We start from the raw sequence: 26,407 nt of genomic DNA on the forward strand, positions 1-26,407 counted from the left end.
CTTTCCTAAATCATACAGGAATATATCATAAAATATAGTTATTACGTTAAAGTTAATATTTCATATTCACCATTAGAAAGACACAATATGGCCCTAGCAGCCTATGTGTCGTTAAACTCAACAATAACAACAATGTGCAAACTCATTTATCAAGTTCTTCTAACAGATGCCATATAATTATTACTCTTCCCCTTTATGTCCTGATTTAGAATTTATATAACAAAATTAATTTTAAAATGATAGTTTCATTTGTTGTACCAAAACCACATTGGCTAGTGTAATAAGCCAAATATCCATTGTAGTTACTTAGAACTTATACATTTCTTCACACTGTTTATATTCATGTGAATCCCCCCCCCCATTCTCATTGTTAAAATTCCATATAATTCCGATATTTTTCTGCTTAATTTTAAAGTGGATCTGTTTCGAGTAAGAATGTAAATGTAAATTCTTACTCAAAACATTAGTATTTTATCCTCAGTTATCAATAAATTTAATTTTTATCACATTTCAAGTGTTTCCTTCAACTTCTCACATGATAAAAATTAAATTAGTTCATTCAGCAGTAAAGTTACATTACAACTTTAAATTTGCTTCTCTTTTCTCTCTTCCTTAAAAAAGTGTTGGAATCTTCTCCACCTTATACCCATTATTTTTATGTTACCTTATAAGCAGAGAATATTTCTGAGAATAATAATAATTGGAGTACAATTGTAGCCCTTTCAGGAACAGAGCAAGAAATTTGGAAAACATTAATAATGCAACATATAATTAAAATACTGAATTAAAGTCTTCTCTTAATTAGTATAAAAATGCAAATTTTTTTGTGAGCAAATGATATAGAATTTTAAATGGAAAGCAAAAAAATAATTATTACATTCTTTTAGGACTTGTATTTTTTTAATTAACATTATCTGACTTAAGTTCTTTCATAATTTTAGGCTTTACTAATTAGAATTAGTAACTCAGCAAGTGGTGCACAAGCTCTTTTAAGAAATGGCATCTTTGGAAGATTATCAGAATGCAAATCACTGGACTTGCATCCTGAATCCTACAGGTAAATTGTTTATATCATTATTAACTATTGCCCATTGGCTGATTTTGCTTAACTTAGCAATATCTTTCATTAATTTGGATTTTTGCTCAAATACTAGATTTTTTAAAATGCATTTCACTTTTGCCATACATGTTTTGTAATAACTGAGAGCAAAGTGGAGGAGAAATTGTTGAAGTTAAACATAAATAATGCACCTGGGGCATATAGAATCTATCCAGTTGTAATGAAGGAGTCAGCAAAGGAAGTAAGCAAACCCTTAGCCATAATTATGAGAGAATCCTTAGAGTTAAGGGAGGTCCCCGTGGACTGGAGATGTGCAAATATATCCCCAATTCACAAAGGGGGTTCAAAGAGTTACACAAATAATTATAGCCCTGTCAGTTTAACTTCTGGTCCAGGAAAATTAATGGAGGCACTGGTTAAAGAAGCACTGCAGGATCATCTAGACAAGACTTCAATTATAAATCGGACACAGCATGGTTTTGTTAAGGGAAAGTCTTGCCTGACCAATTTGATTGGATACTAGAATGCAGTTACAAAAGTACTGGATGCAGGGAATAACTTTGATATTATATATTTGGATCTTAGAAAGGGTTTTGATACTATTGCACATGGAAGACTGCCTCACAAATTTGAGCAGTGTGGCATTGGAGTCAAATTGCTACTATGGATAAAGGGATGGTTAAGAGGGAGAAGACAGAGAGTGGTAATCAATGGATACTGCTCATCGTGTACTAATGTTATTAGTGGAGTCCCTCAGGGTTCAGTGTTGGGTCCATTGTTGTTTTCTGTATTTATAAATGATATTGATGATAGTATATCCGGCTTAATGTCCAAGTTGCAGACGATATGAAGGTTGGCAGGGTTGTTAATGACAACAATGACAGTACACTGCTGCAACAGGATCTAGAAAAATTGAGCAGATGGGCTGAGAGGAGGCAAATGAAGTTTAACTTTGACAAATGTAAAGTACTACATATGGGAATTAGTATTCCCAGAGTAACATATGTGTCTTGTCAATGATATACAGGAATTTTTCTAGCAGGAATAAGGAGGTGATTATCCCCTTGTATAAGGCAATGGTCAGGTCACACCTTGAGTACTGTATACAGATCTGGAGGCCTGACTTCAAGAATGATGTAGAGCTGCTGGAATGAGTACAGAGAAGAGCAACAAGATTAGTGAATAGAACAAAGGGTTGCTCTTACGAAGAAAGGTAGTTTTGCAAAGTTTTGCAAATTACGGTTTCTGGAGTCTAGGCACCGGCGAGGTGATCTGATAGATTTGTATAAAGCCTTGAATGGTTTGAGCATACTCAATGCTGATGGGATTATACTTCTTGCTCAGAACAATCACCTGAGAGGCATAAATTCAAATTGAGGAAAGACAGATGTAGGATAGATGTGCGGAAATTGGCCTTTAGCCAGCGGGTAGTTGGTTGGTGAAACATACTTCCATCCCTTGTTGTGGAAGTTGATAGCCTAAATAAATTTAAGACTCAGCTGGACAGGTATTTTGAATGAACAGAGGGGTGAAATGGGAGTGGTTTTTTTTTTTTTTTTTTTTTTTGGCTGAGGCTTCATAAGCTTGATTCCTGTATATCATTAACAGGACACCATGGGCTACTCTTGCAGACCGTCTGCACTGCTCAGAAAACTACATATTTGCCTGTCCCAGGTCCTTTTCACTCTCTACCTCTGTCAGTGTAGTACCATGCATTTGATACGTTACTCTGGGGTTACTGCTTCCCATATGCAGTACTTTACATTTGTCAATGTTAAACTTCAGTTTCCACCTCTCAGCCCATCTACTCAACTTTTCTAGACCCTGTTGCAGCAGTGTACTGTCATTAGTGTCATTAACAACCCTGCCAACCTTCATATCATCTGTAAACTTGGACCTTAAGCTCGATATACCATCATCAATATCATTAATGAATACAGAAAACAACAATGGACCCAACACTGAACCATGGGGGACTTCACTAATAACAGTCCACGAAGAGCAGTGTCCATTGATTACCACTCTGTCTTCTCCCACTCAACCATCTCTTTATCCATAGAAGCAATTTGCCTCCAATGCTACACTGCTCCAATTTGTGCATCAGTCTTACATGTGGAACAGTATCAAAAACCTTTCTGATCCAAATATATGATATCAAAATTATTATTTATTTGTAAATAGTTTTGTCCTGCTCTTTCAGATGCAACAATATTCCTCATGCATTATGGGAACTCGAAGGAAGAGGTCTTTTCCTAAGTAAATAATTATAGTGATATTTATTTGACCTTGAAAATGCTGTGCCCTACAAATGCACAGGTAAATAATTACCTAGGTCATTTCCTGATTAGTCGTTGATCACAGGGACATATTGTTTTTTTTTCCCCCCCTGGTGGTACCGAGGGTCTCCCCAAACTCTGCGTTTTTACTCTGTGTGGAATACAATACAGGCATACCTCGGTTAACGTTACCTCTGATAACGAAGCTTCGATATAACGAAGTCGGCAATTTCAAACCCCATTTAACATAAAAAAAATATTCCAGTTTAATCACCTGAAATCTAAACAAACTGAAGAAATTACGGAAACCTTTGGGGCTTCTCATGGTTGGTTCGAGAAATTTAAAAAACGGGCCAGGATTCATAGTGTAAAATTAACAGGAGAAGCTGCAAATAAGTTTCCAGAAAAACTAAAGGAAATAATTGAACGTGAAAATTTTCCAAATTTGGTGTTCAATGTTGACGAAAGCGGTTTGTTCTGGAAACGGCTACCAACAAAAAGCTTCATTTCTATTGAAGAAAAATCAGCTGCTGGGTTCAAAGCAGCCAAAGGCCGTTTAACGTTACTCTTTGGATCAAATGCCTCTGGCGATTATAAATTAAAATTGTTATTAGTTTACCATTCAGAAAATCCGAGGGCGTTAAAAGGTAACATAAAAATGAATTTACCTGTAATATGGAAAGCAAATAGAAAAGCGTGGGTTACCAAGGAGTTATTTACTGATTGGTTTGTTAACCACTTTTGTGCTGAAGTAAAACGGTATTGTCAAAAAAAAAAAAACAACTTTGAAGAAAAAGCTCTTTTGTTGTTAGACGATGCTCCGGGACATCCTACTGATCTTAACACGTTGGACACATGCATTCCTGTCAAAGTTGTGTTTCTTCCAGCAAACACAACTTCCCTGATTCCACATTGGATCAGGGAGTAATAGCATCATTTAAAGCTTATTATCTGCGTCGAGCATTAAGCAGTTTAACTGAATTAGAGGATAAAGAGGAAATGACAGTTAAAACTTTTTGGAAAAACTACACCATTAAAAACGCAATTGAAAACATTGATAGTTCTTGGAAAGAAGTCACTAAGAAATGCTTAAATGGAGTTTGGTGCAAAATATGGCCAGAAGTTGTACTAGAAGAAGAAAATAACATCCAAGAAATTAGAAATGAAGTTATCCAGATGGCTCAATCAATAGGTTTCGAAAATGTCGATGAAGAGGATGTTAGAAATTTATTGAATGCAGAAGATGATGGTTTTTCAGTGGAAGATTTAGAAAACCTTGTTAGCAACAAAGACAAAGATAATGAAGACGAAGTTAAAGAAGTTCCTGCCAAAAAAGTGTTAACAACCAAAGATTTAAAAAGGTGCTTAAATGACATTGAAAACGTTTTAAATTTTTTTAGTGAAAATGATCCTGATTTAGGAAGAAGTGTTATTTTTAAGCGATCAGTGTTAAATGCAATAACTCCGTATAGACAATTGTTAAATGAAAGAGAAAAAGAGCATAAACAATCAACTTTAGACTCATATTTTAAAATGTGATTTCACTTTGTATGTAAGTTGACTGTTTATTTAATAAACTTTTCTTTGTTTGAAAAAAAAGCTTTTCATTTTCTTTACGTAGGAACGTATCCCTATTCTGGCCATAGTATTTTTACCTCTGAAAACGAAGTTTCGCTTAACGAAGTAATTTCGTGGAACGCATCCTATTCGTTATTTGAGTTATGCCTGTACTCTGCCTAAGGCCAGGGTGTGCGTGTTAGTGTGTATTTTGCGAAGTATTAGTGTGGGTTGTGTTGTTGCTCTGGCCACTTAGCCTGGTGGGGGGGGCCCTGTGGAAAGGCACTAACAACCCCAGTTTACGTCACCGCCGCGGGGAGGCAGGCCAGGACATTATGAGAGAAGAAAGCTCTGGCGGGGTAAACCCTGGCATCGCCTAGACATCCAAGTAGAGCCCCCAAAAAAAATTATTGGAAAGGAGATAATGGGGTGATAGGAAGAGGGTGGGATAAAAGGGGTAGAGAACAGGGGGAAGTGTTGAGACAATCATCTGATTTAGAAGGGGAGAGAGTAAAGGGACCACTGGTCCAAAGGGTGGGAGTTGAAATTGGGTGTTAGGGTGAGCCACCAGGAAAAGGGGGTAGGGTCACACAGGGTGGGGGGAAAGGAGGCTCAACCACCCCAGGTGGTAGGAATAAAAGAACATATGGAAAGAGATTCATATGGTGGAGCATGCTTTTTGCAGCTCTGTCCCACACTGGCCTGGGGGTGACCCTAATGGCCAGTGTCAGCTTGGATAACCATGAGGTCTGTGAGAGCTTGCATAGCCATCAGTCTGTCCAGTGAAGAGGCTAAGATAAAACATGCAACTAATAATGACTTTCATTCATTCAACATTCACACAGTTTTACTTTTTATTGTTTATTCTTACATTTTCTATTTTCTTTTATGTATTAGATTAGATATCGATCAGTGCATTTCAACATGTGTGTCTTTTACAAAGAAAAGATATGACTTACTCCGTCATTCCTTTCCCGTCATTGTCAATGTAGTAATGTGGTGCTTTACTGACATTTTATCTCAGTTAATTTCTGCTTTTTATATGATAGGATAATCACCTCTTTGTCTCTACTGGAAAAGCGGTAGTATATCACAAACACCATGAGCTGGCCTAGCAGCCTGCCTACACTGCTCAAAGAATCCCATACCAGAAGTTTTCTGTAAATTTACCCCTAGATCTTTTTCATTATCAACTGCTTTAAGTTTTCTTCTACTCAAAAAAATGACGTAGCCCAGTGGTCAGGGGCGAGAGTGCACAGCACGCGTTCCTTGAGTGGACCGGGGTTCAAGCACGTGACTACTAAATACGATAAATATTTGTATTGACGATTTATTGTAAACTCTACTGACTTGGTTGTCGTTCCGGAGTATAAACAGAAAAAAAAAAAAAAAAAAAAAAATTAAATAGCATGTTGTCTTGGGATTATTGCTTTTCAAATATATTTCCTTACATTTATTAATGTTAAACTTGATTACATATTTTCAGCTCATCGTCTTGAAGTAGAATCTGATCAATATCATTAACTACCCGTCCACCTTTGTATCATCAGTAAACTAGATACTAAACATAGATCAGTGTCATCAATAAATATTAAAAACAGTGAGGTGCCCAGTACTGAACCATGTGGTTCTTTCCACACAACTAAAATCCAAGAACAGTGGCCATTTATAACTACTCTGTCTCCTACAACTTAAACATCCTTGTATCCTTTAGATCTCTCATAGTGGTAACTTGCCCCTAATGCCACACTGCTCCAGTTTATACAGCAGTCCACTTGTAATGGTATTTGAGGCCATAATTAATTAAATTTGAGAAGGACATTACATGGAGTGCTACTAAGTAAAAAGTTTAATAAATTTTTTTCACATGAAAAGCTTAATAAAACACTTTTTGGCAAAGGTAAAGAAAGCAACACGAGAACCACAGGAAATTTCAGGAAAGCTTACTGGACAAACTCGTTTCCCGCTGCCGCAATTTCTCCCTGCATTCTTGGTAAACAGATGGTGTATGTTATTGTTAGTGGAAGTAGAAGTTGATAACGATATGTTGATTAGTTTTTTCTCATATTAAAAGCAGATTATTAGAGTTCATGAGTGTAATGCCTTTGTGGCGGAAATTTACTTATAGGTACACTCCTCCAGACTGCCTCATTCTTAGGATGTTTATCTCCCACTTCCCACTGTTTTAAAATAGGAAAACAACTTCTACAGATGGTGCATGTTATCGGTAGTAGCAGTAGAAGTTTATTTCCTGTCGGGGAAAAACAGGGGGGAAAACCTTAATAGCTAAATAGTTGATTACGCATCCTATTGTGTCATCTCATCATCAACTGTCTCAACAAATTGAAGTAGTGCTTGTTTAGTGTTCTCTGGTCATTCAGTATTTTGGAACTCTGATCACTGCCCAGAATGGCTTCCTTAACATCTTCAATGGTACATTCTACCCAAGACTACCAGAGTCACTCCACTCTTCAGTCTAAACTCTCCAGAATAAAATGATTTGATTCCTCATTCATCAACAACTCCATCCAAGCAGCCACCTTCTTTGATCTTCACCTTGATGTCTGGATTCATGACAAGGTGTATAGAAGAAGTATTTTTGAATTTATCATATCTAACTTTTAACTTTTAACTTTCATATTTTTCTCCAGTTTGTTGAGCTTGTTACATTTTTATTTTTTTGTTAAAGAATACCTATTTACCCATTTACCTATTTAGATGTCATTGTTGTCACTGAATTTATATAAACCCCTCTAGCTTGGCTGTACTGGGATATTGTCCTCACTGCATTGGATGGCAATAAATAATTTTATATATATATATATATATATATATATATCCTCTTTTCCTGCTACTTTTAACCCTTTAGCCTGTGGCCCACGTGGCAGTGAGTATATTGTTCTTTTGACTTGGATGGCTGAAATTATTTTAAAATTGTCAAAAATCAAATCAGAATGAGAAATTTTTGTTAAAAATATCACAAAAAAACATTGAAAAAACTTATTGTTATTTTATTTATTTATTTTTTTTATGCAGTAAATATTTGCAACATTTATTAATTTATTTAGCCATAATTATGAGAGCATCCTTGGACTCAGAGTAGGTCCCCATGGACTGGAGATGTGCAAATGTATCCCCAATTCACAAAGGGGGATTGAAAGGTGACACGAGTAATTACAGATCAGTTATCTTAACTTCTGTTCCGGGTAAAATAATAGAGTCACTGTTTAAAGATGCACTGCAGGATCATCTGGACAAGACTGCAGCAATAATTCAGACAGCATGGGTTTGTTAAGGAAAAGTCTTGTTTGACAAATTTGATTGGATATTGTAATGTGGTTGCAAAGGAACTGGATGCAAAAAATAATTTTGATATCATATACAGTCAGTCTTCGTATAACACGTGTTTACACTACACGAATTCGATCATTACACGATTTATAAATAGGGGAACGATATGGTGTATAACACGAACCGAATTCGCTTATGCACGATTCGCCTTTGTGTTTACAAGAAATGGCAATCGAACGCAGAATCACCCCAACCGAACACAACACGATAGGAATGAAGAGAAGATTCTGAAAATGTATTTGTTTTTTATATCAGTGAAGGGGAAACACGTTTCACCATAATAACGTAAAAACCAACACAATTCCAGCTATCGGTATAATCGCAAATGCAATTAGATTGAGTTTACTACCAGTTTATAACAGATTCCACTCACAGAAATGCAACTGGAAATTGTTTTTATTGTTTTATGGTAGTAACCCCTAGAAATGTGCTTTAGTAAAATGTGAAGTGTTAATAGTGTATCTCTTCCTTTTCGGTGTTGTTTATTCAGTTGCTACACGCGCGCAGCTTTGTTTATGTGTATCAAGCGTGCCTCCTTGTTTTGTAATTGTGCTTTATTCCCTAAAAATGTGTAAAATACTTAAAAGGTGTGAAAAGGAAGCATCCTGGTGACGACACTGCAGATTCACAGAGAAAAACAAAAGCAATATCGATAAACAGAGGCAGACTGGGTCAAAAATTCTTACCCGGGAAAATTTATAGTGGCCTCATACTATGGTTTATGGCCAAAATCACACCAGCCACCGGCCCACCGGGGTTTCCCCGGTAAGGCTTATAGCCAGTCCGCCTCTGTCGATAGAGAAAAAATATGAAATTGTGAAACGCTTTGAGCGAAATGAAAGACCATGTGATATTACACGTGCTACAGACCTAAATGAGGCAACGCCGAGAATTACAAAGAATGCAGAGAAAATAAAAGCAACTTTGATAGCAGGAACAACTCAAAGTGTAATCAAAATCCATTAGATTAAGACACAAAGAATTGGAAGAGATGGAATGGCTGTCATCTGTTTGGATAGAAAATCAAACAAAAAAAGTTTGCTTACGATAGAAGCAAAAGCATTAGAAATATTTTATTACGTAATAGTCGTAATAAAATACTTACGTACTACTTAAAATACTTAAGTAATTAAAATGCTTACGTATTACGTATTTTATTACGTATAATAATAAATAATCGTAATAAAATACATATTTTATTACGATTATTTATTGTGTTTGGTAATGTTTTGGTTACAAATGTGTGTTCAATCTTGGTCGGCACCTAACCCTGTTTTTCTCATAGGGCCTGTTGTTTATATTGCACAATTTTGCATTGCACGAGGGTTTCTAGGAACACAACTATCGTGCTATACGAGGACTGACTGTACAGTGGTCCCCCGTTTTATGATGGGTTCACTATACGATATGTAGTAGGCATGGGATATTGTCATCACATTTGCAAGTTGAATTTTAATTAATTAATTCAATTGAATGGAGCTTAAAAAATAGGAATGAAGGGAAGATTCTGAAAATTTATTTTTGTTTTTTATATGATTTCAGTGAAGGGGAAACACATTTCATCATCATACTGTAAGGTAAAAACCCACAGAATTCCAGTTATCGGTATTATCGCAAATGCAATAAGATCGAGTTTACTACCCATTTATAGTAGCTTGCACTAACAGAAAAGCCCAATAAACTGGAAAGTGCAAATTGTTTTTATTGTTTTATCGTCGTGACCTCCAGAAACATGCTTTAGAAAAATATCATAAATGCGTTCAAAATTCATTCTTATAACAGAACATAGCAATAAATGGTGAAAGTGTAGTGCATTTTAATGATTTCAGTGGCTGATTCTACTAACCAGTGATCACTGGTGCCTACTTATTTTGCTCTACAATGGCTTTCGATTGACTCCGACTGGACCACGTGGTCCTTTGTCTCAGCCAGTAGCAGCATTTGTAAATGTGTTGGGCACGTGTTTTGTTTTCATATCCTTTAGTTCAAGTGTATATTTTTTTGGGCTTACTTTCCCTAAATTTACTGTGTTGAATTCTTGAACATACAACATTGCATAATATGGTCCCTACAGAGCGCAGTAAGAAGAAAATTTCAATTGAAATTAAACAAGAAATAGTGAAAAAACAATGATGGTGTTAAAATTAGTTCATTGGTGTGCAAATATGGTTTTTCACAGTCAACCATTTTTACCATAGTGAAACAAATAGAAAACCTTAAAAAAGTTAAAGTAAGTGATGAATCTAACACAGTCCAAAAAGGCAGAGAACTGATTGTAGAAATGGAAAGGCTTTTGTTGCTGTGGATAAAAGAAAAACAAATGAAGAGTGATACAGTTCCTGGACAATATATTTGTGAATGTGCAAAGCAGATTTTTGAGGACTTAAAGACTAAAACACCTTCAGCTAGTGATACACGATATGGGGACTTTAAAGCCAGCAAAGGTTAGTTCGACTGTTTTAGAAAAAAGGTCCTATATTAAAAGTGTCATAAGGCGTAGAGGCTTACAGTGCTGATCAGGAAGCACTGGAACACTTTAAGGTGGAGTTTCAAGAGCTTGTTGAGAAGGAGGGTTACCTTTCTCAACAAATCTTTAATACAGATGACACGGGCCTCTTTTGGAAAAGGATGCCTAGGCGAACATACATCACAAAAGAAGAGGCCTCGTTGCCTGGTCAAAAACCAACGAAGGATAGGCTTACTCTGCTATTAGGGTCGAATGCCTGTGGTGATTTTAAACTTAAGCCAATGTTGGTTTACCACTCAGAAACTCCCAGTGTTTAGACAGCAAAAAGGTGATCAAAAACAGGTTGGGTGTCTTTAGGCAGTGTAACAACAAGGCTCTGTGACAAGACACCTCTTCAATGAATGGGTATTCAAAGTGTTTTGTCCTTCAGTCAGAGGTTACTTAGAAAAAACAAACTTCCTTTAAAGGCACTGTTAATTTTGGTTAATGCATGATCCAGGTCATGATCCCCAACTTTCCCGATCTCTGGAGCAGCAATTTAACTTCATTATTGTCAAATTTCTCCTACCCAATACCACCCCTCTGCTTCAGCCAATAGATCAACAAGTGATTACCAACTTTAAAAAAATTTACACAAAGAAGATGCTTCCAAAGTGCTTTGAAGGGACTTCAGGAGACAGAGCCATCACCTTAAAGGAATTGTAGAAGACCAGGTTTAACATCTTAGACTGTGTACAAATGATTATCAGTTCTTGGAATGAAGTTTCAGCTTGGTGTCTCAATGCAGCCTGGAAGAACTTATGGCATTCAGTCATCCATGATTTTGAAGGATTTGAAACTGAAGGTGTTCTAGAGCAGGAAATTATCACTCTTGGTGAGTGCTTGGCTGTAGAGATTGATGTGGCAGATGTGGAGGAGTTAATTGCGGACCATGGAAGGGAGTTGACAACAGAAGTTCCAGGAATTAGAGCAGATGGGCAAACATGACAGTGGAGATGAGGAACACGAGGAGGATGACTGTGTAGCACCAACTCAAGAAATTAAGGACATTTTTGATGCATGGGATATTGTGAAGAGGACAGTAAGAAAAAATCCAGATATTGAAACCACTGAATTGTTGACCTGCAAATTTGAAGATCAGGTGTTAAGTTATTTCAAGAACCTTCAGAGAAAGCACCAAAAGCAAACCACTTTGGACAGTTTTTATACCATAAGTAGCAAGAGGCAGTGATTGGAAAGAACACCAGACCCTGAAGGTTGTCCTGATTCTCTTCCAGCTCCATCACCACGCCACCATTTAAACAACTTTTCCAATGGAAGTTGAATGAAAATTACGATTTTTGGTTGTTTTTTTTTTTAAGTGTTTATAATTATCAATTATCATTTGAAACAAAATTTTTTTGTGAGGAGGGAATAAGTAAAAAAGTGTGGCACCATCAGCATTTTTTATCTTTTTTTAAAAATTTGTATCATGCTCTACTGTTTATTCCGGTGTATAAGACACATCACAATTTTAGGGCGAGTTGTTTTTAGATAAAAAGTGCATGGTTTACACTGGAAAATATGGTATTCAGTATTCTGTATAAAAATAATACAATTTCTGTTATAAAAATCACCTTTTACAGAGGCAAATAGCTTAGTTATATAGCAAAAATTTCAACTTCTGAGGACGTGGAACGAATTATTAAAAAACAGTGTTATTGGGTTCACATTACAATATTTTCACGATACGATGGTGTCTCTGGAATGAATTAATATCGTAAAGCGGGGATCCACTGTATTTGAATTTCAGGAAAGCTTTTGACACTGTTGCGCATGGAAGACTACTGTACAAATTGGAGCAGAATGGTATTAAGGGTAAGTTGCTATAATGGATAAAAGGATGGTTGAGTGTGATAAGACAGAGGGTGATAATCAATGGGCACTGCTCTTCGTGGACTAATGCTATTAGTGGAGTCCCACAGGGTTCGGTGTTGGGTCCACTGTTGTTTTGTATATTTATCAGGCCCCGGGTGCCAAGCGTTATAGTGATCAAGCGAATTTCAGAGTGATTCATAGAGCGTTTACTCAGAGCCAAAGTTCTTATTTAGTTTAAAAAGTTTTTTACATTGTCTTTAATTAATAACTTAGTCTTACAAATTGTAAGCAAGTTTTAAGAAAGGAAATCCACCTTTCTTTTTTCTTTTTAAACTAACGTACTAACCCTTATACCGCTTGGTCACTCTAGCGGCACTGCTCCTGCCTCCCCGTGGCGGGGCCGGTAACCTGGGAGAAGAAATCCACTCTCCCAGGGCTGAAAGGAGCAAAGATGGAAAACAGTTCATTTCCACCTTTAGAGCCATCGAGCTCAAGACTAGCAAATAAAAGTGACAATGAAAATGACTATTCTCAACCAAAGAGGTTGAAAACAACACCTAAAGAGGAGATACCAGCCTTCCTCATCTTGCATTCTCTATCAGATCAGCCTCTTAGCAAATTATCACCTTTTCTAGTGCAGAAATGCATTGAGTCTGCTGCTGGTTCACCTAAATCAGTAAGGCGACTTCAATCAGGTGATCTTCTAATAGAAACAACTCAACCTCAACATTCTGTAAAGCTATTAAAGCTCACAACGTTTGGAGGATACCAAATAAAAGTTACTCCCCATTCCACCTTAAACTCCTCAAAGGGAGTAATAACAGAATGGGACTTATTACTTGTACCAGAGGAGGAAATTGTCCAAGAATTACACGATCAAAAAGTCGTCCAAGCAAGGAGAATCATGACCCGAAAAGACGGTACACTCGTTCCAACAAGAAGCATAATTCTTACCTTTAGCACTCCTAACTTGCCAACATCTGGGAAAGCAGGCTACCTGCATTGCAGTGTCCGACCATACATTCCGAATCCCATCAGGGTGCTACAAATGCCAAAAATATGGACACTCCCAGACTGCATGTCGAGGTGAGGCAGTATGTCCCATCTGCGGGTCAAAAGACCATAACCAATCTGATTGTGCCACTACCACTCCGCATTGTCCAAATTGTAAGGGTAACCACCCAGCTTTCTCAAAAACATGTGAATTATGGAAGCAGGGAAAAAAAATTCAAAAATATAAAGTGACAGATAATCAAAACAGAGACAAAGCAAACATATGCCGCAGCAACTCAATCTTCACAGTCTGTAGGGATCCAAACTGAAGTATCGATTCCTCCAAATATATCAATTGCGAACTGGGCACGTTCGTTGCTTTCTGTTTCAAAACAGTGTCCTACACAAAAAACAAGTGAACAGTCCAATAATACCCCAATCACCATACCAACAGAGGCCTCCTCAACAATAAAACCAAAAGTAATAGAAACCAAAAAACCGCAAATATCCACCACCGGAATGGACATTGATGAACATCACGAAGCAGAAGATACAATTTTAGAACTACATGCAAGTGATGAGATGGATGTGACCCGACCCGATTTTCCTAGGAAGGACAAAGCAAAAATTGATCGATACAAGCAAGCTGCAACTAAAAAACAGTCAGAATCGAAAACAACACAAAAAACCACATAATGGAAAAAATCCTTCAGTGGAATTGCAGAGGATTTTGAAATTCAAAAGATGATTTGCAGGATCTAATCGATCGGTATGAACCCGCTGGCATAGCCTTACAGGAAACTTCTAAATTCACGAGTGTGCCCTTCCGTCAAAAATTATGCCATCTTTAGACGAGATAGGAGCATTGACACGCCAGCTCATGGAGGGGTGGCTATCATTGTCAGAAATAACATTCCATCCAAGCATGTATCCCTTCAGACTCCTTTTGAAGTAGTGGCAGTGCGCATTGAAATTGGTATCACCATTACAATAGCCTCTATATATCTCCCTCCTAATTTTGCTTTCTCCTCAGATGATTTAGAAAAGCTATTAGATCAGCTGCCATCTCCTTTCTGCTTACTGGGTGACTTTAATGCTCATCATCCTCTATGGGGATCGCCAAAAATTGACAAAAGGGGTAAAATAATAGAACTGCTGCTTGATACTCATAACCTTACTCTGTTAAACACTGGTGAACCCACATATGTCCATTTTACTACAGGATCCATGACTGCAATAGACCTTTCAATCTGCTCTCCCTCCATTTATGCCAATATGGGGTGGTCAGGTCTCGATAACCCGCTAAACAGTGATCACTTACCAGTTTGCACTTTGCAGTATTCAAACACAAGTAAACTTATCTCCATTGCAGCGATCCACGTGGAAATTCTATAGGGCAAACTGGCATAAATTTTCTCCCCTAATCCAGTTTGATGATGAGATAGTCCAGTCTCATCCCATAGATAGTGTCAACGATCATATAACAAATCAAATATTACAAGCTGCAAATTCTGCAATACCAAAATCTTTACCTGGGAAATGCAGACAGAGACATTACTGGTGGAATCAGGAATGCACACATGCTAAACAGACAAAAAATCGAGCTTGGAATCTGTTTAGAAAATTTCCTACTACTGCTAATTTTATTAACTTTAAAAAACTCAAGGCCAATTTCCGCCAAAAAAGAAGAAAAGCAAAGAAAGATGCCTGGATAGATTTTGCTTCCACCATAAACAAGGATACGGACAGCAGACTCATCTGGAAGAAAATTCAAGCACTTAACGGTAAATTTGTGCAGTCTCCAGCCTCAATCCTGAACTGGAAAGGGCAAGAATTGTCTGATCCAAAAGAAATAGCAAACGCATTAGTTGAGTCTTTCGCCAGTATATCAGCAGTGTCCACATACAGTCAAACCTTCCAAAAAATTAAGGCATCTGCAGAACAACATAAAATAAATTTTTATACTAAGGCATCTCAGCCGTACAATCAGCCATTCACGTTAAAGGAACTTTTTGAGTCTCTAAACAAAACATCAAGTACTGCTGCCGGCCCGGACGGAGTATGCTATATAATGTTAAAAAAGTTAAATAATAAAGCAATAAGTTCCCTATTGAGATTCTACAATCGAATTTATTTAGAAAATACTTATCCACACTCATGGCGCCACTCAATTGTACTAGCCTTTCTGAAGCCAGGTAAGGATCATACCATACCGAATAATTACAGGCCGATATCGCTGACTAGCTGTTTAGGCAAAGTCTTAGAAAAAATGGTGCACAGGCGGTTAACGTGGCTTCTGGAAACAAACAATCTGCTAAACCGAAATCAGTATGGTTTTCGGAAAAACCACTCAACCTTAGATGTGATGATTAAAGCAGAAACAAATATCCGCAATGCTTTCATCGAGAGACAACATCTGGTTATGGTCAATCTCGATATTGAGAAAGCGTTTGATACCACTTGGTGATATGGTATCCTTCAGGATCTTCGATCATTCGGTCTGAGGGGGCAGTTACCACAATTTATACAAAATTTCCTACACTACAGAACTTTTCAGGTCAGATATAGGAACGCTATATCCAAATCATTTGAACAAGAGGAGGGTGTACCGCAGGGTTCCATCCTGAGTGCAACACTATTCACAATAAGAATTACAAATATAACACAAGATATACCAAAAACAGTTGAATCATACATGTTTGCCGATGACCTGATTATCTCTTGCCAGTCACAAACCATGATTTCCATTGAAAGGCAACTTCAAATGTCCATAGCCAGAATAGAATTGTGGGCGCAACGGAATGGCTATTCATTAGCAGAAAATAAATCGACTGCAATTCATTTCTGTAAAATACGAAAATTACATCCAGATCCTGAAATATATTTAAAAAACAATCGGATTCCTCTTACCAACAATTTTCGTTTATTGGGTTTATGTCTAGACAGTACACTTAATTTTTCCAATCACGTAGCCTACCATAGAACGGCCTGTCAAAAGAAATTAAACATCTTAAGAGCTGTGTCATCTAACTCCTGGGGTGCTGATAGACACTCCCTCACACATCTTTATAAAAGTTTTATCCGGTCCCGCTTAGATTACGGGTCACCTGTCTATGACTCTGCAAGAAACAATTCCTTGCTACGTCTAAATACTGTTCAACATAGTGCTCTAAGGATAGCCACAGGTGCCTTCAGGACGTCTCCAGTCCATAGCCTGTATATTGATGCAAATGAATCGCCATTACACCTTAGACGAAAATCCTTACTATGTAGCTATGCTGCAAAAATAAAAAGTATTCCATCTCATCCTTGCTGGGAATACCTGTTTAACCCTCAGTATGAAATGCTATATCGTAATAAACCTAATGAAAACCGTCCTGCGGGTATTAGATTGCAAGAACTGATGCTCAGTTGGAATATTAACTTCCAGCATATCCTTGAAGACGTAGATCCTTCTGAACATCCCTGGTCTCATTACTCACATCTCTGTGATAATTTCTTTCTGAGATGGAAAAAAGGCTCCCTGCCAAACAACAACTTCCAGCAGCTGCATAAAGCCCACGCCTTAGAAAACGCAGAGAAATTTCACATATATACAGACGGCTCCAAAACAGAAGAAGCTGTAGGTGCTGCAGCAATTTCTTCTGCTTTTTCAATAGCTGTGTCTCTTCCAACAGAATGCAGTATCTATACCGCAGAACTCTATGCAATAAAACTAGCTCTAGATAATATAACCAAACAGCAAATCAAAAAAGCGCTTATATACACCGACTCCTTAAGTGCCGTCACTGCCATTCAATCTACTACTTCTTCCCAACATCCCATTCTGAAACAGATACGGTCTCAATTATACCAATATCAAACATCCAAACAGTTGGTTACCTTCTGCTGGATCCCTGGGCATGTCGGCATCCCAGGTAATGAAAGTGCAGATCGTGCTGCTAAACATCCTACAAATAGATCACTCTATCATCTGAAAGTCCCACATATTGATTATAAATCCACTATTAAAACAGCATGTAGGCTTCAATGGACTAATCTATGGAAAACACAAGTGAATGATAAACTGTTTCAGATTAAAAAAGAACCTCAGTTGTGGACTTCTAGTTTCAGGAAAAGCAGACGTGAAGAAGTGATTTTGGCAAGACTCCATATTGGACACACACATACAACTCATTTGTTCTTGCTTATGGGAGAAAACCCACCTCAATGTTCATTCTGTCAGACTCAGCTAACAATCAAACATATTCTAATAGAATGTCCTAATTATTCAAGTAACCGGAAATCCACTTTTTATTCTGCATCCAATCTGCTGGAACCTTCAAAATTACTACACATACTGGGAAATAATGCAAATTTTGAAGCACTGTTTAGATACTTGAAGAGTATAAATGTATATAATGGCCTCTGACAACAATTATATTAATAACTCAGTCATAAGTTAATAATGAAAAGGCACAATATGGCCCAGCAGGCCCTTGTGCCAAAAAACCCAAAACAACAACAACAACAACAACAAGTATATTTATCAGTGATATTGATGAAGGTATATCAGGCTTAGTGTCGAAGTTTGTAGATGATACAGAGGTTGGCAGGGTTGTTAATGACAGTAAAGGGAGTGTGCTACTGCAACAGGATCTAAAAAATTTGGGAAGATAGGCTAAGAATTCGCAACTGAAGTTTAACATTGACAAATACAAAGTACTGCATGTGGGTAGAAGTAACACCAGAGGAATGGACCAACTTTCATTTTCTACCACCCTAAGTGTAGCACCAACTGCGTGGTGCTACACTTAGGGTGGTAGAAAATGAAAAAGACCTGGGAGTACAGTCAGATATGAAGTTTTCTGAGCAATGCAGACAGGCTGCCAGAGCAGGTCATGGGGTTTTGTCAATGATATACAGGAATTTTGCTAGAGGTCAGGCCATGCCTTGAGTACTGCATACAGGTCTGGAGGCCTCATTTTAGGAACGATGTAGATTTGCTTGAGCATATACAGAGAAGGGCAACAAGATTGGTGAGGGGAGTGTAGGGAATGATTTTTTTTTTTTTTTTGGCTGATGCTACATAAGCTCATACGCTTGCTTTCTCGCATCAAATGCCACGATTGCTATTACTATGTATCTGCTGATTCAATTTCAGCTTTTGTAAGCCCAAGTCAGACAACTGAAGCTAATAGGTGTGAGGTTTTTCAAGCTGTTTCTGCTATCGGTGTTATAAACTGTATCTTTGTATAATTACTTGAAAACGAATAAATATGGCAATAAATTATTTGAAATGACTTCAAAATGTGCACACTACAAAAATCTCACACGTGAATTATGTATGTATATGTACATACTTTTGGAATTGCTAGTATTATTAGTGACAAATGATGCAAGAAAACTAGCTTGTACAGCATATATATATATATAAGAAATAGAAATAATTGATAAAGGACACAGTAAGATGGGAAAGTTATTAACAACAACATGCTAGGCCTAATGGAAGAAGATATGAGAAGAAAAGAATGTTAAGAACCTAAAAAATTAAGTGGAATAAAGTGGAAATAATGGCTGAATTAATAAGCCAAATCATATTTACAAAAGCTAGAAAGGAAGTGGTAATTAATGCATATTAAAAAAATAGTAATAAATGAAAATAAAAATGAGAATAATGAAAATGAATTGGTACATAGATCAGGTATTTCATCAGGGAACTACACCCAATCATGTACCAAAACACTGTTTCTATACAAACCCATGCTGATAGAGGTAGCATTAAAGAATAATACTTTGTATTATTGAATAATAAATGTTAGAAAAAAAAAAAATCATAGATTGTCTATAAGTATTAATGCCATCGTAAATATAGTTGTTCAGAATACATAGGCTGATATAATTAATTCCAGACAATTATATCTTGAATTCAAGCACATTCTACCCGTGGATGAGATTGTCTGGAATAATTATATCAACATATGTATTCTGAACAACTATATTTACGATGGCATTAATATAGACAATCTATAGGAGTTCCCATGGGCTCACAAATTTCCAGTATAGTTTCTAACTTATTTCTTCACTACTACAAAGATTTTTATACTCATAATAATCCAAACCTTAATTTCTTTGCATTTAGATATGTCGATGATATCTTGATTTTAAATAATCATTTTGAAAATATTGCAAAATTGATATATCCTACTGAACTTACCTTAAACCAAGAAAATAATGGTAACCAACACGCAAACTTTCTCGATTCAAATATTACTTTAAATAATTCACCTCTTCACAATACCTTGGAAGTATTTGATAAAAGAAGTCAATTTAATTTCAACATTATTTATTTAACAAATTGGAATTCTAATATTTCCATTAGAGTTCATAAAAATATCATTCATACACAAATTTTACGTCTTGCATATCTTAGCAGCAATCAAACACTTTTTATCAAAGCTTTAAACGGTCTGTATACAAAATTATGTTTAAATGATATTCCAATTAATTTTATAAATTGTATTATTAAAAATCTTTCTAACTTCATTAAACATAAATTCGGTTTCACTATGTCTCATTTTGATTAGGGTTAACATGATAATTTGTACAGATGTATAGTTGTATATTTAAATGGTGGTATTCCCACCACTTTGAAAGTGATCACATCATATGACTTCTATTCTGAACGATGCTCATGTCTTTTCACTTTCTAAGATACCTTTCTATTTCCATTTTTATTTCCATTTTATTTTAATTATTATTATTCGGACCTTTTCCTCACTTTTAACTATAGAGGGCTTCCCTTGTTTTTTTTTTTTTTTTTTTTTTCTACTAAGCAACTTCACTGTTGTCATAGCGCTCCCTGTTTGTATTCTATTTATTAATCATGTTTATTATGCATTTTACTAATTGATGCTACATAATTTTAAAGGTATTTAATTTTATTCTTCTTAAGTTTTCTTCTTATTCTTCTTTATACTAGTTATTTTACATCTGACATTAACAAAAAAATATATCACAGGCTAGTGGTATTAATTTTCCTCTTCTACTAAAACCTTCACAGCCAAGGCCCTCTCTAAGAGGTTGGGTACTTACGAACCTAGCTTGCCTAGTATCTTTAAAATCTTTTCCTTCTCTTTACGTCTTTCTACTTTCTATTCTGCTTTTTCCGCCCGTTGAACTATTAGTGCAATACAAGGGCGATTTGGACATTCCTTCTTTTCTTATTCTCGCTATCTTCGCCTCTCTTTTTTTACTACTCCCCCCCCCCCCATACCTTGTATTACTTCCCATTTCTATGCTGCTGCCTGTTAAAATATACACACTGCGTTGGGGCTACCTCACTTGTTTCTGGAGGTTTCAATAATTTTTTTTTTTTTTTTTCTAACATTTATTATTCAATAATATTCTTTAATGCTACCTCCGTCAGCATGGGTTTGTATAGAAACACAGTGTTTCGGTACATGATCGGGTGTAGTCCCGTGATGAAATACCTGATCTATGTACCAATTTATTTTCATTATTATTCTCATTTTTATTTTCATTTATTACTATTTTTTAATATGCATTAATGACCACTTCCTTTTTAGCTTTTGTAAATATGATTTGGCTTATTAATTCAGCCATTATTTCCACTTTATTCCACTTAATTTTTTAGGTTCTTAACATTCTTTTTTTCTCATATCTTTTTCCATTAGGCCTGGCACGTTGTTGTTAATAACTTTCCCATCTTACTGTGTCCATTATCAATTATTTCTATTTCTTATTTTATAGTTATATCCCCCTTCTGTAGCCATGCACGTCCAGGTACATCTATTTTCTTTTCTTTTCTTTTCCTTTCCTTTTTTTTTTTTTTTACCTGTTTTTAGGTTCTTAACATTCTTTTTTTCTCATATCTTTTTCCATTAGGCCTGGCACGTTGTTGTTAATAACTTTCCCATCTTACTGTGTCCTTTATCAATTATTTCTATTTCTTATTTTATAGTTATATCCCCCTTCTGTAGCCATGCGCGTCCAGGTACATCTATTTTCTTTTCTTTTCCTTTTTTTTTTTTACCTGTTTTATATATATATATATATATATATATATATATATAAACTTTCCATATTTTACTGTCCATCCCCTCAAACACTTTGTCTATTTCTTCCCTGAATCCTTTACTTCATTCAAAGTACCCACTTCTACCCGATATAAGTTGGTTTCTGCAATCCACTACCTGGAAGCCAAAGACAAATTTCTGTACATCTGTCCTGCAATAATCTCTCATTTACCCCCTCATGTATGTAGCATTGGGTTTACTCAATCCATTGAAAGGCTTAAACACTGTACTTAGTCTCCAGGTGGTGCAATTTGCAGAACTAAAGCCTTTCTTGATAATATCACTGTTTTGTTTCTCCTCACTAATAATAACTTCCTTATCCCTGCTGGCAATTTCTGTATATCATTGACAAAACCCCATTAATTTATCTAACAGCATGTCTGTACTGCTCCAAAATCTGCATACCTGACTGCATAGTTATCCCAGGTCGTCTTCATTCTCCATTCCCTCGGGTAGGGTATAGTACCACATAATTAGTATTAATCTAGGATTACTATTACCCATATGCAGTACCTTGCATTTGTCAGTGCTTAACTTCAATTGCCACTTCTCAACACATGCACCTAATTTTTCTAGCTCTTGTTGTAGTGTAAGCCTGATATCCCTTTCCTGTAAAAACTCTCCCCTGTTAACAAGCACAGACAGCACTAAAAAAAATTCTGCCCCATGAGCCTTGCACAATATCTCCAGGGCTGAAATGATTGACAGGGCTTTCATGATATATTCCTGCTATCTTAACTATGCAGTATTGCAAACACTTTCATTCCTACTAGCAAATTTTCTTGACATTGCTGTGGCCTTGTTAATTATTGTCATTAACTATCCTGCCAATCTTTGTATCATCTGCAAACTTAGAAAGTAAGCCTGATATGTTTTCATCAGAATCATTAATAAATCTAGAAAAAAAAAAAATGGTTCCAGCTCTGCACCCTGGAAGATTCCACTAATAACATTAGTCCAAGAAGAGCAGTGCCACTTGATAACCAGTATCTCTGTAGCCAGGTAGGCAGGAGCAGTAGTGCATAGCACACGTTTCTTGATTAGACTGGGGTTCGAGCCCGTGACCACCAAATACGGAGGATGCGGAAAGGTCAGGGAATGACCACCGCATATCTCCGGAGCAATATGGCCTTGGTTGCTAATGCTCCTAAAAACCAAATAACAAACAAACAACAAACTTGATAACCACTCTATCTTCTCCCACTCCACCATTCTCCTACCCATAATGGTAACTTGTCCTTAATCCCACACTGCTCCTTTTCATACAACAGTCGCTTATGTACAACAGTATCAAAAGGCTTTCCTGAAATCCAAGTATATGATATCAAAATTATTTTTTGCATCCAGTTCCTTTGTTACTGCATTATAGTATCCAATCATGGTTGGACAAGATTGCCCCTTAACAATCCATGCTGTGACTGCAGTATAACTGCAGTCACAGCATGGTCCAGATGTAAAAGAAGTTGTTGTTGTTGTTATTTGGATTTTAGGAGCATTAGCAACTAAGGCCATATTGCTCCGGCATATGCGGTGGTCATTCCCTGACCTTTCCGCATCCTCCGTATTTGGTGGTGACCGGCTCGAACCCCGGTCTCATCAAGAAGCGTGTGCTACGCACTGCTGCTCCTTCCCACCTGGCTACGGAGGCGCCGTAAAAGAAGTAATGTAGGACCATCTAGATCAGGGGTGGGCAACAGCAGGCCCGCGACGATGTTGAATCCGGCCCCCTCAGTAAATGCATTAATATAGAAAATCCATACCTGACTATGCTCGCCGTAAACGTTCGGCTTAATTCGGTTCAATTGGGAATCGCGGCCAGTACAACAGTAACCAAGTGATTCTACGCAGCGTCAAAGAGTTATTTCCTAATTATTATTGTAGCATCGATCGAATGAAGTTCCTTTGGGTTTGACTTCTTATTGAAAAAAATAATATTGGTGCGAGATATTTTATGTTTTATGCCTTTTCTAATTATTACAATTTTTAATTTAATATAATTTATAGCCCATAAAATGAGCCAATTAAAAAAAAAAGAAAAATTGATGCCGAATGCTGCATTTTCAATGATAATTGGACATTCAGATATTTAATTGCAAATATAGACGATAAAGCTGTTTGTTTGGTTTGTAACGAAATTATTTCCGTTTTTAAAGAATATAATCTAAAAAGGCATTTTTCAAAAAAAAAATTTCGTAAAATATAAACTATTTTCACCGGAACAAATGAAAATTGAAGCAGAAAATTTAAAATGTGGTTTGCGTAAGCAACAAAATACTTTGAAAATTTTGTCAAAACAGATAGAGCTCTGACAGATTTAAATATTGTATTTACTTTTTTTAAAAATACATTAATAATTTGGTAATTCAAGTAATATAACATTTTTTAGGTTCTGATTTTTTTTTATTAAATCGTTCAATCTATCCTGGCCCGCATCACGATGCGAAAATTTCATTCGGCCCGCTGACGAAAAAAGTCTCTTTCCCCCCCCGATCTAGATGGTCCTACGTTACTTCTTTTATTAATGTCACACTTTGATTTCCCCTTTGCAAATATATATTTGCACATCTCCAACAAATAGGAACCTCTTCCTGAATCTAAAGTTTCTTTCATAATTATAGCCAGAGGTTCACTTAACCCTTTTAATCAGTTTCTTAATATTGGATAGATACCATCAATCCCAGTTGCCTTTATAAGCACATTCGCATATACCTTTGCTTCCTTTGTCTCACAGTGTCAACCTCTCTTCAATTAACAACTGAACTCCTAGTGGGAAGATTTTCATGAAATTTTATATTTGGGCCTCTTAAAACTGTTTGCCAAGCCATTCCATGGTAGCAGTCTTTTCAGTTTCAGTTGAATTGCCAATATAAAGAAAGAAAAGCTCTAAATTTGGAATATATTCAGCAGTGGGGATTGGGTCCCCCATTTTTTTCTATTTCCCTGTTAACTTCCACCTGCAAAAGGAATATCTGTTCTCTTGGCCTTCTTATGCTTCTGGAGATGTGCCCCTCCCAAAAAATAGCATATAACAGGTAACTCTGTTAGGTCTTAGTCAAAAATGACTTAGTCAATGATATACAGGAATTTTGCTAGCAAAATTCCTGTATATCATTGATTACCCCCAGGTCATTTTAATTTTCCTGAGTGTAGTGGCACATAGTTGGTATGTTAATCTGAGAATCTGAACAGCCCCCTTTTGGCTTCTCAATATTGCTGACTTGGATTTTCACCATATACAGAGAACTTTCTGCCTTTTGCTTCCATTGACCCACAAGGGCATGCCTATTATTTGTATTAGTAGTAGTAGTGACAAATGATGCAAGAAAGCAAGCTTATGGAGCATTAGCAAAACACACACACTCACACACACTGCCCGCCTGCCTCAGCAATTTGTCCCCTTCAAGAATTTTTCTAATTGTTTCATTACAACAAAAACTTAACTGTGTTTTGGTTCTCACACTACCAAAACTACCTTTAATTTTTAATGGGACTCAGCTGCCATACCTCTAAGGATTCCACTCTCCAGATTTACAGCATAGAATCTATTTTTGACTTGTTTTTACTTCTCCATCTTAATATAGTTTTAATAGTTTTACTATCTTTTCAAAAAAATAAAAATAATAATAATAATAATAATAAATTAATTTTTTTGTTAGTGCATGTTGTTTGAAATAAGTCAGTTGGAATGCAGGAAACAGACTTTTTTTCTGTTTTATGTGCAACTGCACAATCATACTTTATTTGTGTGTATCTATGTGCTGTGATATGAGGGTATCAATAATTAAACAATGTCAGAAGATGTATGTGCAAGATTTTCCATGTATTGTAAAAGCTGGGAAAGGTAACGTGTTTTCTTTGTTACTACATGATGGCCAAGTCTAGACAGTGTGGCCATTGTTTTTAAACTAAATTTTGACTCAACCTTTCTAAAGAGGGCAAAGTCTGCAATGGTAGTTTTCTTGAAGCAATCATAATAAGTTGACTATGAAACAGTCCAAAAAAAGATGTGCACTGACAAAAAAATTCTAGGTAAGCTAATGTTGAAACTCATACTATACTAGCAAACACTCTTATTGGCTGTATTTTAATATAAAATGCATATGCTGTCAGTGATATTTAATTTCATCACAAGTCTGGATTTTAAAAAAATCTGGTTTTTTTGAAAATCCCCTACATTATCTCCTACAAAATCTTCTTACAGTTATCCAATCTCAGGCTGACACTTTCCCTTCCTAATCTATAGGAAAGAAAAGTGTTTAGCTGGAAATTGGGGTAAATCTGACATAGTTTTCCCTATTCAGAACCATATATTAAGCCACAATTGCCATTGACCAATTGCATAGCAAATCCAGATTGTTTTGAAAAGCAGTAGCCTGACTGCCATCTTTAACACACCCTGGCTGTTATATCATCAGCATAATTTAGCATTAGTAATAATAGTGGAATATGATGCAAGAAAGCAACCTCATACAGCACCAGCCAAAAAAATCCCATTTCACCTGTCCATCCACTCCAATAATTTGGTTCTTCCTTGAATTTATTCAAACTTTCCACTTCCACAACAACAGATGTAAGCTTGTTCCAACAATCTACTACCTATTGACTGAAAGCAAACTTGTGACCATCATCTATCCTACAATTTGAATTTATGCCCCCTCATGTGCATAGTCTGGCCAAGGGGAATAAGTCCATCAGCATTGAGTTTGCTCAAGCCATTCAAATCCGTAAACATATTAATCAGCTCACCTCACAGGTGCTACAATTTGCA

At 36.4% G+C, this 26,407-nt stretch overlaps 1 protein-coding gene across 2 annotated transcripts in view; it reads left to right on the forward strand.

Annotated features, from left to right (window-relative positions):
* Nup205 (nuclear pore complex protein Nup205) overlaps positions 1 to 26,407 on the forward strand; it is a 738,550-nt gene that overhangs the window by 572,859 nt on the left and 139,284 nt on the right. For both annotated transcript variants that reach the window (XM_090387115.1, XM_090387116.1), the window contains exon 31: positions 942 to 1,057. In XM_090387115.1, coding sequence (XP_090243241.1) covers positions 942 to 1,057 — 116 coding nt within the window. The remainder of the gene's footprint in view (positions 1 to 941; positions 1,058 to 26,407) is intronic.

Source organism: Mastigoproctus giganteus, chromosome 13 (genome assembly GCF_048544385.1).
Source record: "Mastigoproctus giganteus isolate SK-2022 chromosome 13, ASM4854438v1, whole genome shotgun sequence".
NCBI lineage: Eukaryota > Metazoa > Arthropoda > Arachnida > Uropygi > Thelyphonidae > Mastigoproctus > Mastigoproctus giganteus.